We start from the raw sequence: 15,597 nt of genomic DNA on the forward strand, positions 1-15,597 counted from the left end.
ATCCCACCTTCTCTCAGTCCATCTGGAAATCATTTGGCCTGAAGTTCATAAAGAGCTGACACTGCCCCCAAAACACGGAACTGCTCCAAAGTTCTATCAGATTTGTCTGGCACGGGCATTGGGCATTTCTGACGAGGACATGCCAGGGCCACCACTTGCATCTGGGCCAGCTGCGAGGAGAGCAGGGCCACTTGCTGGGCCATCTGTGCATAATCTGCTAGCAACTGCTCTGTCCTTTTGAAGGGTATGCTTGCTTGGGGGCAGGAAATGAGTGGCTGGGAACAAACTGTGCTGCCCAGCTCACTCACACATAAATGTAACTCTGGTTAAAAAAAATGTAACTCTGGTTTACTGAGTTTATTAATATTCCCCTGCAATTCCCTTCATCAAAACACCCAGAACTGTCCCAATTAAGTCCAGCCACGAGCAGACCAATGTTAGTCCACAAAACAATGGCCAAAGAGTCCACAAAGCACTTGAAAGTTTCTCAAACAAAATAAATCCACCAGGCAAACTTAAATCTACAACACAAGAGAGCTCATGAGTCAAGAAAAGTACAAAGTTTCCAAGGTACGATTCAAGTCAAGGCATGGTGTCAATCCAAAGTGAGGCAGGAATCACAATGACCAGAAAACACACAGCTAGAAAACAAACATGTTGTTCCCAGTAATGCCTCCCTCTGTCTGCTGTGCTAAATAGCCAGCTTCTGATGCATCCCATAAAGAAGGGCAAGGCTTTCACCTCTTAAGTAGTCTGACTGACCTCTGCTCCTGCCTTTTCTCTGCCCTACGTGTTCTTGGATCAGGTGCAGAAGGCAGTTCCTCCTCCTCCTCACTGACCATCTGCAACTGCATGCTTTCCCCAGCTGGAATCTCAGCCAAATCCCAGATGGCTGCTCAGAGCCATCAATTATCTTGGCTCCTGACATGCCAAGAACCAGTTTATCCTTCCCCGAGCTGACATCTAGAGAGGTAACTGGAATCGTCCGGGGGAATCATCACAGGGAGAGACGACCATTGGATTTACCCTCTGAGATTGCAGACTACGCTGATGTGTTTGGGGAGAAGTATGAGGACAGGTTGCCACCTCACCACCCCTATGATTGCCCAATAGACTTGGTCCCAAAATTGCCTGCGGGCCATATTTACTCCCTTTCCAAACCTGAGTTGGCTGCTCTCTGGGAGTTCTTAGACAAAAACTCTGTTGTGACTATCGCAAACTGAAAGCTATCACCTTACACAATCGGTACTCTCTACCATTGCTCCCCAAGCTTATAGAGAGGTTGTACCAGGCCCCAGATTTTTACCAAACTGGACCTGCGGGGAGCCTACAATTTGGTCCGAATCAGAGTGGGGGATGAGTGGAAGACGGCCTTCAGGACATGCTATGGCCACTTCAAGTACACAGTAATGACCTTTGGCCTGACCAACACCAACATTTCATGCATGATGTGTTCCGGGATCTGTTGGACCATTTCATGGTCATCTACCTTGATGACATCTTGATCTACTCTCCCTCCCTGAGAGAGCACGGGAAGCATGTCTGTTTAGTGTTGCAGTGCCTGTGAGAGCATCAACTCTTCGTGAAGCATGAAAAATGCCAATTCACACAGACAACCATCAACTTCCTGGGCCATCACATCTCCCCTGAGGGCACAGAGATGGAGCCTGAGAAATAGGAGGTACTGTGGGTCTGACAGCCCCCATGCTGGTTGAAGGACGTGCAATAGCTCTTGGGCTTCACAAACTACTACCGCACTTTCATTCCTCAGTTTGCCACCTTGACTGCACCCCTATCCAACCTGTTACGGAAGGGTGTGAAGTTCCACTGGGGCATGGCAGAGCAGGAACCCCTCGATGCCATAAAAGCCGCCTTGGCCTCGGAGCCCATCCTGAAGCATCACAATCTGGTGAGGCCTTTGGTGGTGGAGATGGATGCATCGGACATGGCTGTTGGGGCTGTTCTCCTGCAAGCCTACACTCCTTCAGGTATCCTGTTCCCTTGCACTTACTACTCCAGGAAGTTGTCCTCAGCAGAAAGGAACTATACAAAAGGGGCAAGGAAGTGCTGGCTGTGAAGGTGGCCTTTGAGACCTGGTGGCACCATTTGGAGGGTGCCCGGCATCAAATTCAGGTTCGGACCGATCATCGCAATCTGGAGCATCTGTGGACAGCCTGGACTCTGAGCCAGTGACAGGTGTGATGGTTGTTGTTCTTTGCGCACTTTGACTTTCGGGTGACATGTGCCAAGCAGGTGCAAACATTGTGCAGATGCGTTGTCCTGAAAGGGACAAGTTAGTGCCTCGCACGGTCATTCTGTTGGAGCGTCTCACTGCCACCGAGGAACTGGTGAATTTGAGAGTGCAGATCCGGGATGTACAACAGCAGGATCCATTTGTGGCGACACACCGTTGTTACTTGGCCCGAGGTTTGGGGAATGAGGTGATCACCTGGTCCTACATGGAAAACTTGCTTCATTTCCAGGACCGCCTTTACATACCAGCGGGGCCCCTCCAGGGTCTCATCTTGTGGTAGTGCCATGACAGCCCGGCAGCGGGAAACCTTGGGTGTTCAAGACCCTCCATCTGGACTTCCGGTGACGTCGTGGACTAGGCGAGCGGGTGAGGAAAGTTCTCTTTCCCCCCCCCCCAGCTCGATCTCTTCGCCGATTTGCGGCCAAACGTGGCTGTTGCCAGCCCCGGAGAGGCTGGTAAGGAAGAGCGGATGCGCTAGAACGCGGGGAGCAGTGCGAGCTCTCCGATGATCGTTGCACGGCTCTGATCCCAGGGCGAAAAGAGGGCCCCGTAATGGCGGCCCCAATACCACGACGCCACTAACTTGGACACTATCAGCTGTGCAGTGCAGGCGGATAAGGATAGTCTGCAAGCCCCGACAAAGAATTTTCTTGTTTATACTTGGCTTGGAGATCAGCTTTCCTCGGGGGAGGAGTGGAAGCTTCGGAGCGGAGCGGCAGTTGAGCTAGTGATTGATGGTGGCGAACTTTACTTTTGCTCTCCTTTGGATTTAAAAAATAAGTTGGATTCTGGACTTTGCGTTCTGTTTTGAGGGGCCTCTCCCTCTTTTAGTTGGCTTTTCTCCTGACTGCTTTATCGAGCAGCTGTTTGGCTGTGCAAGGATCTGCTGAACAATTAACAATTAATATCTTGTTGGTTGATTAGTTCCTTTATATTTTTGCTGATTCACAGTCGCATTTGGAGTGTGGAATATGCCTTTCACTATTTGAATTGGAATAGTAGCACTTTGAAGAAGGCTTCCGATTATTGGAACTTTTTGGACTCTGCTCCTTGATTTACACTGATTTTTTTTTCTTTTCCTTAATTGATTGATATTAATAACTCTAGACATAAGATTTTTTGCTTGTATCTCTGGATAAATTTATTACTTGTAAGTATTTTGGCTTTACAGTTAGATGAACTAATCTAAATAACTATTAATTTGGTTAATTAAACCCATAGGGGGAGGGGGAAGGTAGCAAAAAGGGGAAAGGAAAAGGAAAGGAAAGGGGGGAAAGGGGCGATTACTATATTGGGTGTGGGTAGTATATAACTTTTAAAAAGGGTTTGGAGGCCTTATGGAAATGTCGAGTTCCTCTGCAGCAGTTAAAGCAAAAAAGGGTTTTACAATGCCCCTACACCACATAGAGTGATTGAAAGTATGGCGGCTGAGAAGGCTCCATGCCTCCAGGGGATTCAAAATTTATTATATTCTATGCAGGAAACGATGGTATGGAATCAGGAATCTATGGCAAAGGATTTAGCGGAGTTAAAAAATGAAGTGGGGGATATTTAATTTAAGGAGATACGGGCAACTTTGGAGGAGCATGATGGGAAAATTCAAGAATCAGCAACCAAGATTCAAAAAGTGGAAGGGAAAGTGGAAAGGGTTGAGCTTAAGCAAATAGTAATTAACAGGGAGATGGAAGACGAAATTATTAAATTGGACATGGAAAGATCCGCATTTCTCTTGAGGTTTCAGAATATTGGTGAGGAATCTGGTGAAAATTTGCTTGAAGTGATCTCAGGAATTGTGGCGGAGATGTTAGAAAGAGAGGCTGAAATGGTACGCAGAGATATTGACGAATGCTTTCAGGTGTACACTTCTTATACTAAGAAATTTAAACTCCCAAAAGAAATATATGTTAGATTTAGTAAAAAGGCACTTAGGGATGAAGTGTACCAAAAGTCTAGAAGCCAGACCTTCTCTCATGCTGGGAAGCAAATCATTGTGTTAATTAAGACAATTACCCCGTAGAGTCAGAGAGAGAAGGCAGAAATATTTGGCACTGACATCTGAACTTAGAAGATTAGACGTAAGATATAAGTGGTTAGTTCCTGATGGTCTCTCGTTGACGTGGCAAGGCAAGAGAATTTGGTTGGACACCCCCCAAGATGCACAGGTTTTTTTAGCTAATGAGATCAAACCTTCGGGAATGGAGTCTGGGGATGAATTGGGAGTGAAGGAACCAGAAGGTGGTGCGACAGGGGGAAGGGTGGATGATGTGGGGAGCAGGGGAGACAAAGAGGAAGAGGAGAAGTATCAGAGAGTGACTAGACAGACCACCAGGGCAAGAATGGCGGAGAAATGAAAATGGGCGATGTATGTTTACTTTCAGTTAATGTTAATGGTTTGAACTTGCCGGTTAAAAGGAAATTTTTTTTTTCAAAATTGTTAAAGTCAGGTGTGGATATAGTGTGTCTCCAGGAAGTGCACATTAAAAAACAACATGAAACTGTTTTGCATTGCCCTAAATTAGGTAATTTATTTGTGGCCTTAGCAGATAAAAAGCAAAGGGGAGTGGTTTTTTATGTCAAACAGTATTTGAAAGCTAAATTAGTTTATCAAGGCGAAGATGGGAGAGTTTTAATGATTGAAGTCGAGATTGGTTGTCACAGGGCACTGCTGGTGGGGATATATGCCCCGAATGGAGCCCAAAAGCAATTTTATGAAAGGCTATATTATAGGTTGGTAGATTTGCAGTAAGGACTATAATTGTGGTCAGGAACAAGGGGTTAGGCAGCTGATAGGTGGATACTCCCCAAAATTTACGACGAGATGAGGGAGGAGCTTGGCCTTCGAGATGTTTGGCGGGAGTTGAACCCAAATGGGAAGCAATTTACTTTTTTTTCTACAAGGCATAAATCTTGGTCACGTTTGGACATGGTGTGGATGACGGCAGAGATAAGATCTTTAGCCACTGTGGAAATACAGACTAATTTTTGGGCTGATCATAACCCCATAGTGGTGGTATGGGGTGAAGGTAGGATTGGGAAAAGGAGAAGGTGGACCCTTGATGTAACAATATTAAGAGATATAGAATTTCAGCAGTTAATTAAGAGAGAGATGGAGGTTTTTTTTAGGGAGAACGATAATGAGGAGACGTCGTTACAAATCCTTTGGGATACGGCGAAAGCTTATATGCGTGGGGTGGCAATAAAATTTATCGTGAGGAAGAAAAAGGTTAAATTATGAGAAAGGGAGGAGTGGGTAGAGAAATTAAGAGAAGCGGAAGGGGACTTACAATCACACCCATTAGATCGAAGTTTGGGAGAGAAGGTTGATAGAATTAGACATCAGATTACGCTATTAGAACAGGCCGATTTGGCCCAGAAATTTCGAAGTGTTAGGCAGCACCATTTTGAGCACGCTAACAAAGCAGGGCATTGGTTGACTTACCAGTTGAAGAAAGAGAAAGAGAAAAGGTTTATTGATCAATTACAAGATGAGACAGGAGAGATTAGAGTAGATATGGATGGAAAGAAGAGAATTGCACAAGATTTTTTTTCACGTCTATACTTCGGAGAAGAGATACAGGAGAATAAGATCTTGGACTATCTGACTTACGTGGATCCCCCTGTAGTTCCACAAGACATGAGGGAGCTTTTAAATGAAGAGATAACAGAGGGGGAGATAGAAAGTGTGATTAGGAGTCAAAAGACGGGTAAGACTCCAGGGACAGACGGCTTGCCTGCTGAAATTTATAAATTGCTCTTAGAGACTTTGGTGAAATATTTGAAAGATCTATTAACACAGTTTTAGAGGAATCTGTAGTTCCCAAATCTTGGTCCGAAGCCTATATCACATTAATTCCTAAAGTAGGCACTGATCACTTACAAATTAAGAATTATAGACCTATCTCCCTTTTAAATACAGATTATAAGATATTTGCCTCTATCATGGCTGGGAGACTTAAAAGATTTTTGAATAGCTTCACTCATACTGTAGTGACCAAAATGGTTTTTTACCATCTAGGCAGATTAGGGATAACTTGAGAATTATAATCGATGTGTTGGAATATTATGAGGCCCAACCTGATAAACAGTTAGCATTGGTATTCCTTGATACCCAAAAGGCATTTGACAAGGTGAATTGGAGGTATCTAAATTGGTTATTGAGGTACATAGATTTTGGTCCAAGGTTTTTGAATGCATTTCAGGCGCTTTATAAAGAGCAAACTGCCAAAATTTTGATTAATGGAGAGGAATCATAAGAAAATAGCGAGAGGAATGAGGCAAGGCTGTCCTATGTCTCCTTTGTTATTTATCTTATCTTTGGAACCATTTTTGAGAGCCTTGAGAGGAGACCCGGAAGTTAAAGGGTTGAGGATAAAAGAACAAAAATATAAAGTCCAGGTGTTTGCGGATGATTTGGTGTTTATTCTTGAAGAACCTATGAATTCGGGTAAGCGTCTTTGGAGAAGTTGGATGAGTACAGAGAGGTGTCAGGGTTACAGATTAACAAAGAAAAAACGAAAGTCATGGTAAAGAATATTACAATAGCACAAAGGGTGGAGCTGCAAGGCAGTTGGGGCTGCAGGTGGAACGTAAGGTAAAATACCTTGGAATCTGGCTCACAGAACAGTGCTCCTCAATTAAAGAAAATAATTATCAAAAATTACTGGTACAAATATCCAAGGACTTGGAGAAGTGGAACAAATTGTCCCTGTCTCTATTTGGTAGAATAGCATTAATAAAGACGCAGGTTTTGTCGAGATTTCTCTTTCTTTTCCAAACAGCTCCTGTGAAGTTAGACAATTCATGTTTTAAGAACTTGGAGAGACTTGTTTCTAGATTTGTTTGGGCAAATAAAAAACCTCGGGTTAAGGCTAAGATAATGCAAGGACCAAAGGCAGAAGGAGGACTTGGGCTCCCTAATTGGAAGTATTATTATGTTGCAGCGTTGTTAGTTTGGATAAGGGAGTGGATGACTCTCCAAAATAGGCGATTGTTAGCATTAGAGGGACATGATCTAGCCCAAGGGTGGCATGCCCATTTGTGGCGGGAGTCAGGAAGCCCACCGAAATATTTTATTAGGCATTATTTGTGTAATATACTATTAGGGGCTTGGTCGTTGGTTAGGAAGAAGTTTTATACGAGGACACCATATTGGCTGTCCCCAATGGAAGCATTGACCTTCCCTAATGTGTTTAATCCAGAAAAAGGGTGATTTATAAAGAATTATTACATTCAAATGGAGAATTAAAATCTAAATCGCAATTGCAGGAACAGGGTATCCAGGTAGATTGGTGGGCGTATATGCAGCTTCGCAGTCGGTTCATGAAGGAGAGAGTGGTGCCAGGGATTACTAGAGAAGCTCAAGGATTCGATAAGATTCTTTTCGGGAAAAGTGAGAAGTTGCTGGCAAAATGTTACTCCTTACTATTGGATATGGATGGGTTAAATGAGCTTACAGAGGGCTTTAGGGTCGCCTGGAAAAGGAATCTGGGTTGTCAAATTGAACGTGATAAGTGGAGGTCCATTTGGGAGAAAAATGTTAGGCTAACGAAATCTACTGCGTATAAGGAGAACGTTTATAAGATGATGTTTCGTTGGCATCTCCCGCCAGCTAGGTTGGGTAAAATGTTTTTGGGTGTGTCCCCAGCATGTTGGAAGTGTGGAGAAAGAGAAGGCACCTATTACCACCAGTGGTGGACCTGCGGCGAAGCGAGGAAGTATTGGCATCGGCTTCATATCTGGATGAATGAGATTTTAGGATATTCTGTTAAATTGACTCCTGAGACGTTTTTGTTAGGCTTAAAACCAGACAACTTGAATAGATCTGCATGGTATTTGATGTTGCATTTGTTAACGGCGGCACGCATATTATGGGCTCAATACTGGAAAAACTCTGTTAGCCCTCCCGAGGATCTGTTAATTAAGAAATTTATTGATTATGCGGAATTGGACCATTTGACCATGCTGTTGAAAGATAAGGGGGAATACAGATTATTATCTATCTTGGAGACCATGGTATGAATGGTTGACAAAAAGGGATGGTTATGGGAAGGATTGATTATATAATGTAAAAGCAATTTGTCTAAATCATTAGAATGTTCATTATTATGTTTTGTATTTCTTTTTTAAAAAAAGAATTTTAATAAGCACTGCAATGTATTGTTATGATGTAGTTGTGGATGATTTCAATAAAATAAAAAATATATTGGGAAAAAAAGACCCTCCATCTGGTTTCCTAGACTTTTTTGTGGCCGCTTCTTCAGCATGACATCACTGGGTACGTTGCCTCGTGTGTGCAATGTAGGCATGCCAAAAACACCACCGGTGCTCCCCCCAGACTGCTGCAGCCTTTGCCCACACTGCAGAGACCATGGGGGGCCATCTATATGGATTTTACCATTGAGCTGCCACCATCTAAGGGAGCCACCACTGTGTTGGTCGTGGTGGATATGCTCACTAAAATGGCCCATTTTATCTCGTGTTTGGGACTACCCACAGCTCGGTCCACAGCCCAGTTATTCATTCGCCATGTGTTCTGGCTGCACGGTCTGCCGGACCGGGTTGTGTCAGATCAAGGAGTGCAATTCATGGTCAGTTCTGGCAGGCTCTGCGGAAAGAACTCAAGATCCAGGTGTGTCTCTCCTCGGTCCATCATCTGGAGACCGATGGGTTACTGAACGGATGGATGACATCCTTGAGCTATATCTCCAGTGCTTCATGAATCAACAGCAGGACAACTGGGCGGACATACTAGCGGTGGCTACGTTTGCATACAACTCGCTACACACCTGTACCCAAGTGACCCTGTTCTTCACCAGTTACGGTTTTCACCTGTGCCTCTTTCCCTTAGCCCCATCGGACTCTCTCATGCCCGCAGTGAACGTATTCCTCTAAGAGTTTTGGGCTATGTACCAAGTGGTGGTGTTTGGGGAACTGAGGGTAGCTGCCTTCAGGGTAGCATGGGGTGGAGTTTTACTGGTCATTGGAGGGCTGTTTGTTGAACACTTCTTGAGGACAATAAAGGACTCTCTAAAGGCCTGCCTTGCCTTGACCAGCTGGGTCATAACAGCCATAGAGGTTGAGAATAGGTTTGAACTACTGAATTTAGAAGGGAAAGGTCCAAATGAACACTGGTGAGAGATCCAAGGTAACATGGAAATTGCTGGAAAGTATGTGTCACACCAAAATCCAAAGAACAAACAAGTGTCTGTCTGATGACACCATCAAAATAGCTGATCAGCAAAGGGTAGCCAAAGCCAAAAGTAATAAGGACAAAGTTAAAAAGCTGAATTCAATTTTCCAATGTGAAGCCAGGAAAGACAAAAATAGGCAGTAGGAGGAGCAGTGTCAACATCTGGAAGAAGCTAACAGGAAGGGACATACTGAGGTCATGTTTGCTGTAGTGAAAATGATGTGATCCAGCTTCTCAGCAGGGTAAGGACTGCAACAGAAATGTACTAAGTGACCAGCAGAAGATCAAGAATACGTGAAAAGTATATACAGAAGGACTCTATAGCAGTTTGACTTACCATGAAGATGACAATGATGACAGCCCAATTAATAAAGAACAAAACATCTTGAAAGAAGAAATAGAATCGGCCATGGAGAAATTGCTGAACTGGAAAGCCCCCAGGTATTGATGGAATACCTGTGGAATTACTAAGACCAGTGCCAGTTAACATCATCACTGCCCTGTGTCAAGAGATATGAACTACATGTTAGTGGCCTCAGGACTGGAAAAGATCTGTTTCTATCCCATTAGTAAAGAAAGGCGATGCCAGTGACTGCTCCAATTATTGCATGATTGCATTCATTTCTCATGCAAGCAAGATTCTGTTAAAAATCATTAAACAGAGGCTACAGACTTTCATTGATCAAGAGTTACCTGATGTACAAGCTGGCTTTAGAAAGTGACATAGCACTCGAGATCACATTGCCTACAGGTGAAACTCAAAAAATTAGAATATCGTGCAAAAGTTCATTTATTTCAGTAATGCAACTTAAAAGGGGAACTAATATATGAGATAGATTCATTACATGCAAAGCAAGATAGTTCAAGCCGTGATTTGTCATAATTGTGATGATTATGGTGTACAGCTCATGAAAACCCCAAATCCACAATCTCAGAAAATTAGAATATTGTGAAAAGGTGCAATATTCTAGGCTCAAAGTGTCCCACTCTAATCAGCTAGTTAAGCCATAACACCTGCAAAGGGTTCCTGAGCCTTTAAATGGTCTCTCAGTCTGGTTCAGTAGGAATCACAATCATGGGGAAGACTGCTGACCTGACAGTTGTGCAAAAACCATCATTGACACCCTCCATAAGGAGGGAAAGCCTCAAAAGCTAATTGCAAAAGAAGTTGGATGTTCCCAAAGTGCTGTATCAAAGCACATTAATAGAAAGTTATGTGGAAGGGAAAAGTGTGGAAGAAAAAGGTGCACAAGCAGCAGGGATGACCGCAGCCTGGAGAGGATTGTGAGGAAAAGGCCATTCAAAAGTGTTGGGGACTTTCACAAGGAGTGGACTGAGGCTGGAGTCAGTGCATCAGCAGCCACCACACACAGAAGGATCCTGGACATGGGCTTCAAATGTCGTATTCCTCTTGTCAAGCCGCTCCTGAACAACAAACAAGGTCAGAAGCGTCTTACCTGGGCTAAAGAAAAACAGACCTGGTCTGTTGCTCAGTGGTCCAAAGTCCAACTTTTGCATCTCTTCCGCAGACAAGCTTTATGGGGATGCTGACTTCATTTTCCAGCAGGACTTGGCACCTGCCCACACTGCCAAAAGCACCAAAACCTAGTTCAATGACCGTGGGATTACTGTGCTTGATTGGCCAGCAAACTCGCCTGACCTGAACCCCATAGAGAATCAATGGGGCATTGCCAAGAGAAAGATAACACCTCAGCAGTGCCACAGGCTGATAGCTTCCATGCCATGCTCATTGAGGCAGTAATTGCTGCAAAAGGGGCCCAAACCAAGTACTGAGTACATATGCATGCTTATACTTTTCAGAGGTCCGATATTGTTCTATGTACACTCCTTGTTTTATTGATTGCATGTAATATTCTAATTTTCTGAGATCGTGGATTTGGGGTTTTCATGAGCTGTACGCCGCAATCATCACAATTATGACAAATCACGGCTTGAACTATCTTGCTTTGCATGTAATGAATCTATCTCATATATTAGTTTTCCCTTTTAAGTTGCATTACTGAAATAAATGAACTTTTGCACGATATTCTAATTTTTTGAGTTTCACCTGTATTTTAGCACCATTTTTGTTCAATCTGTATGCTGAAGTGATCATGCAGAAATTAGATCTGGAACTGCCTGATGTTGGAGTGAAGATTGGAGGAAGAACCATAAATAATTTGAGGTACACAGTTGATACAACACCATTGGCTGAAAATAAGGAAGACCTGGAACAAATGATCTGGAAAATCAAGGACAAAAGTGAAAAAGTTGGATTGAGTCTTAACATCAGGAAAACAAAGATAATAACAAAAGCTGCAGATGGACATGCGCTGTTTAAAATCAACAAGGAGGAAATTGAATTAGTTCGAGAATTTATCTTCCTTGGATCAAAAATTGTTCATGATGGCAGTTCTACTCCTGAAATCAAACATAGGATAACCTTAGGCCACACTGTAATTATTAACATTAATAAGATCTAGAAAAGCAGAGATATTGATATAGATACAAAAAGCAGGCTAGTTAGAGCAGTAGTCTTCCCAATAATGATGTATGGGTATGAGAGTTGGACACTAAATAGCTGATCAAAGAAGAATTGACCCCTTTGAACAGTGGTGCTTGCATAAATTATTGTTCCTGTCCATTAAGCATGCCATAATGGGAGAGGTGCTGTTCAGCATGCTGTGATAGGGGAGGGGATTTTGGATTTTAACTTTTTGAATAAAATAAAATAGTTTTAAAAAAGGAAAGACCAATTCCTAGAAGTCTCTTTTTTAAAAGCTTTCTTCCCCTGGCTCTCACATTTGGGCTGTGTTTTGTTAAGCACCAGGGAAATCAGGAGATCCAGGCAGTTCAAATGGGTATAAAGATTTATTGCAAGCTTAATCTCTCTACAAGAATCTGAGCTACTAAGGGCCCAAGCAAATTGGCTGTAGATAAGAGTCACAGGAATTCAAGGTGGGCTGGACCTAGATCTCTTGTGGGCACGAAGGGACTCATGAGTGATGATGCATTTGGCTCTTCCCTCGGGCTCAGCCTGGTCATGTCCTATATGTTGCATCTACTGACCTAAACTGCAGTCCTTCTCTATTTCCTTCCCACAGTCTCTCACAAGCTTTTACTTTTAGCCCAGCAACTTCTCACGAATATTTTAGTATTTTTTAATCCTTTCCTCAAAGTTGATGGAATTGCCTTTGCCCCAACTTCAGCAAGCAGTATATTGAGCTGCTTTGGATCACATAATATAGAAGCAATGTTTTGCACTTACTTCAGTTCAATCCTTCTTTCTAGGCTAAGGATCTACCAACCTTTAAAGACAACGACTTTCTAAATGAAGGCCAAAAGCTCCATGTTGGAGACGAATATAAAAAAAAAATCCTGGAGAAATTGAAGCAAGATGTTGAGGTAGGGTAGCTAAGCAGTTGGTTTTGGGGAATGGGGGTATGACTAAGTGGTGGAATCACCAGAGAGTCCCCACTGTTACACTAATTTTCAAGCTCTTTAAAAAGCTAGATAAGGTAGAGGTGTCTGGTAGACTCTGTCTCACAACCTCAGTAAATTTAAATGAATTTGAAAAGAACTTCTGTTCGAAAAAGGAAACAGAGAAGAGTTTTATTTGCCTGCTACTGTCTCTTGCATTCAGCTTCACTTTGGGGATTACTTCCTTCATCCTGCTCAAGAGTAGCTCAGTTTTCCATAACTTGAGATCAACAGAAATGAGTGTTACTCCTACAAGTCTCAGAAGGAGTCTGATAACACCTTCTTGGACTACAAGCTTTATTAGGTTTTTTAATTAATTTAAATTTAAACAGAATACAGACCACAAAGCACAACAGATTTCAAAGTGACCATTTTGGAAAAAAAAGACTTTAATGGGACCATTGAAGTGAGACATTGCTGAACTCATACACATCAAAAAGTTTCAGGCGACCTCAAAGTGTTTCCACAAATACAGTGGGTTTTTTAGCATATTACAATTGTTAATTAATTAGGTACTTGCAATCTGTCTCACATGTAACCTGCACTTGCATAACTAATTAGTTTCTCCCACCCACTCACCCACTCCGCCTCATCCCATTTTAAATTTTATATCAGTCTAGCCACTCTTTGCATCTGATGAAGTAAGCAGCAAACTCACAAAAGTTTATTAAAAGTCTTTTAATAAAGTTTGTTAGTTAGAAAGGGTGCTACCAGACTCCTAATTTTTTGCCACCATAGACTAAAAACATTCTTCTCCTATAATCCTGTAACCATAAGAATTCCAAACAATCATGTAGAAAAGCTTTGAGATTTAAGTGACTTGGAGTCCCAATACTTAGAGCTGGTGCCAAGTTAATGAAAGATGGTTTAACTCAAATCCTGGAGGTGATATAGAGACCTTAAAAATGAGAAGGAATGTCTTTCTGTTGACTTCCAGTTCCTTGCACAGCTGAAGATCATGGATTACAGTTTGCTAGTAGGGATTCACGATGTTGATCGGGCTGAGCAAGAGGAGATGGAAGTTGAGGACCGGGCAGAAGATGAAGAATGTGAGAATGATGGCGTAGGTGGGAATCCAATTGGTTCCTATGGGACTCCACCTGAGAGTCCCGGTAACCTTCTCAACTTCCCACGTTTTTTCGGGCCTGGGGAGTTTGATACATCAGTGGATGTCTATGCTATGAAAAGCCATGAAGGTAAGTGCTGGGATCTGGATGATGGGAGTGGGAGTGGAACACAAAATGTAAAGTTGTCTGGTGAAAGCCAGAGTGATATCCTCTGACTGCAAGCATTTACTGATATGTGATAGTTATTTGAATCAGCGTTGCTTACTCCACTTTCTTGGAAATCTTAAGACTGTTTGACTCCCTAAACTACAGCAACCTAGCCAATAAAGCTGCCTTAATTACAGACATGACTTCCAGTCTAATCTTCCCCTGTAGTATGCAGCCATCGTAAAGGGTAGGAGTGTCTATTTGAGAGCCAGGTCAAAGTTTAGACATAGCTCATTTATATCCTGAAACAATTTAAGGCAGGATTAAGAATAATTTGCAACACAGGAGGGTTCTGTGATAGAGAAGATGTCTTGGATGCCTTCCATAATACACAACTTGTAGGAGAAGAGCATGCAGAGCTGGGGAGTCCCAAAAGTACGTTTTTCCATGCAGCAACTGAACTTTCTTGTTTTTCTTGAAGATGTTTCGCTTCTCATGCAAGAAGCTTCTTCAGCTCTGACTGGATGGTGGGGGATGACAGGATTTATACTCCTTGCAGACAGCTGGTCATTTGCATTCTTTTAGCGAGTCGTTGAAGCCCCTGGAGGCTTATCTGTGTTGTCAGGGTCACCTGAGTAGTGCAAATGGGTGTGGAGCCTTCTTGGAACTGTTGAAAGGACTGTGTTGTAGACTGGAGATAGATGATGTTGTATCCCTCCCCCTCTGTTGAGAGAGGGCTGTTCAGTTTTAACATAGATGGCCTCTTTGACCCCCTCTTTCAAACCAGTGGTCCTCTCTGTCCAGAATGTGGACTTTGCTGTCTTCGAAAGAGTGGCCTTTGTCTTATAAATGCAGATGGACTGCTGAATCTTGTCCTGATGGGTTTGTTCTTCTGTGTTGTGCCATGCATTTATGAACAAAAAAACAACCAGTTCATAAATGCATGGCACAACATAGGAGAACAAACCCATCAGGACAAGATTCAGCAGTCTTTTAACGACTCACTAAAAGAATGCAAATGACCAGCTGTCTGCAAGGACTATAAATCCTGCCATTCCCCACCATCCAGTCAGAGCTGAAGAAGCTTCTTGGGAGAGAAGCAAAACATCTTAAGGAAAATCAAGAAAGTTCAGTTGCCGCGTGGAAAAAGCACCTTTGGGACAACAATGACCTTGATGACTGAGAATCACCATAGACAGAGCTGGGGAGGTGGAATTAAATGCATCATCATTGCATTGCCACAAGATATCCAAGTCCAGCCCCCGTGTATTCCGTTGACCCTTATCTAGTGCCAATGTAGAGCTGACCATTAGTTGACTAGACTCTTGTGTATAGTCTTGAATAAATCTTCTATACTACAACTTTAGGAATGGTCCTGATTCTTTTTTTATTGTTTCATTATAGATAGATAGATAGATAGATAGATAGATAGATAGATAGATAGATAGATAATAGATAGA

General features: G+C 42.8%; 1 protein-coding gene across 1 annotated transcript in view; it reads left to right on the plus strand.

Annotated features, from left to right (window-relative positions):
• Positions 1–11,557: 11,557 nt before the first annotated feature.
• LOC310648211 (phosphatidylinositol 5-phosphate 4-kinase type-2 beta-like) overlaps positions 11,558–15,597 on the plus strand; it is a gene marked incomplete at its 5' end in the record, with an annotated part of 40,640 nt that continues 36,600 nt past the window's right edge. Inside the window, 3 exons of the mRNA XM_083375960.1 lie at positions 11,558–11,713; positions 12,735–12,848; positions 13,861–14,119. Coding sequence (XP_083232086.1) covers positions 11,558–11,713; positions 12,735–12,848; positions 13,861–14,119 — 529 coding nt within the window. The remainder of the gene's footprint in view (positions 11,714–12,734; positions 12,849–13,860; positions 14,120–15,597) is intronic.

The sequence above is a fragment of the Vipera ursinii genome, assembly GCF_947247035.1.
Source record: "Vipera ursinii genome assembly, chromosome: W".
Classification (NCBI taxonomy): domain Eukaryota; kingdom Metazoa; phylum Chordata; class Lepidosauria; order Squamata; family Viperidae; genus Vipera; species Vipera ursinii.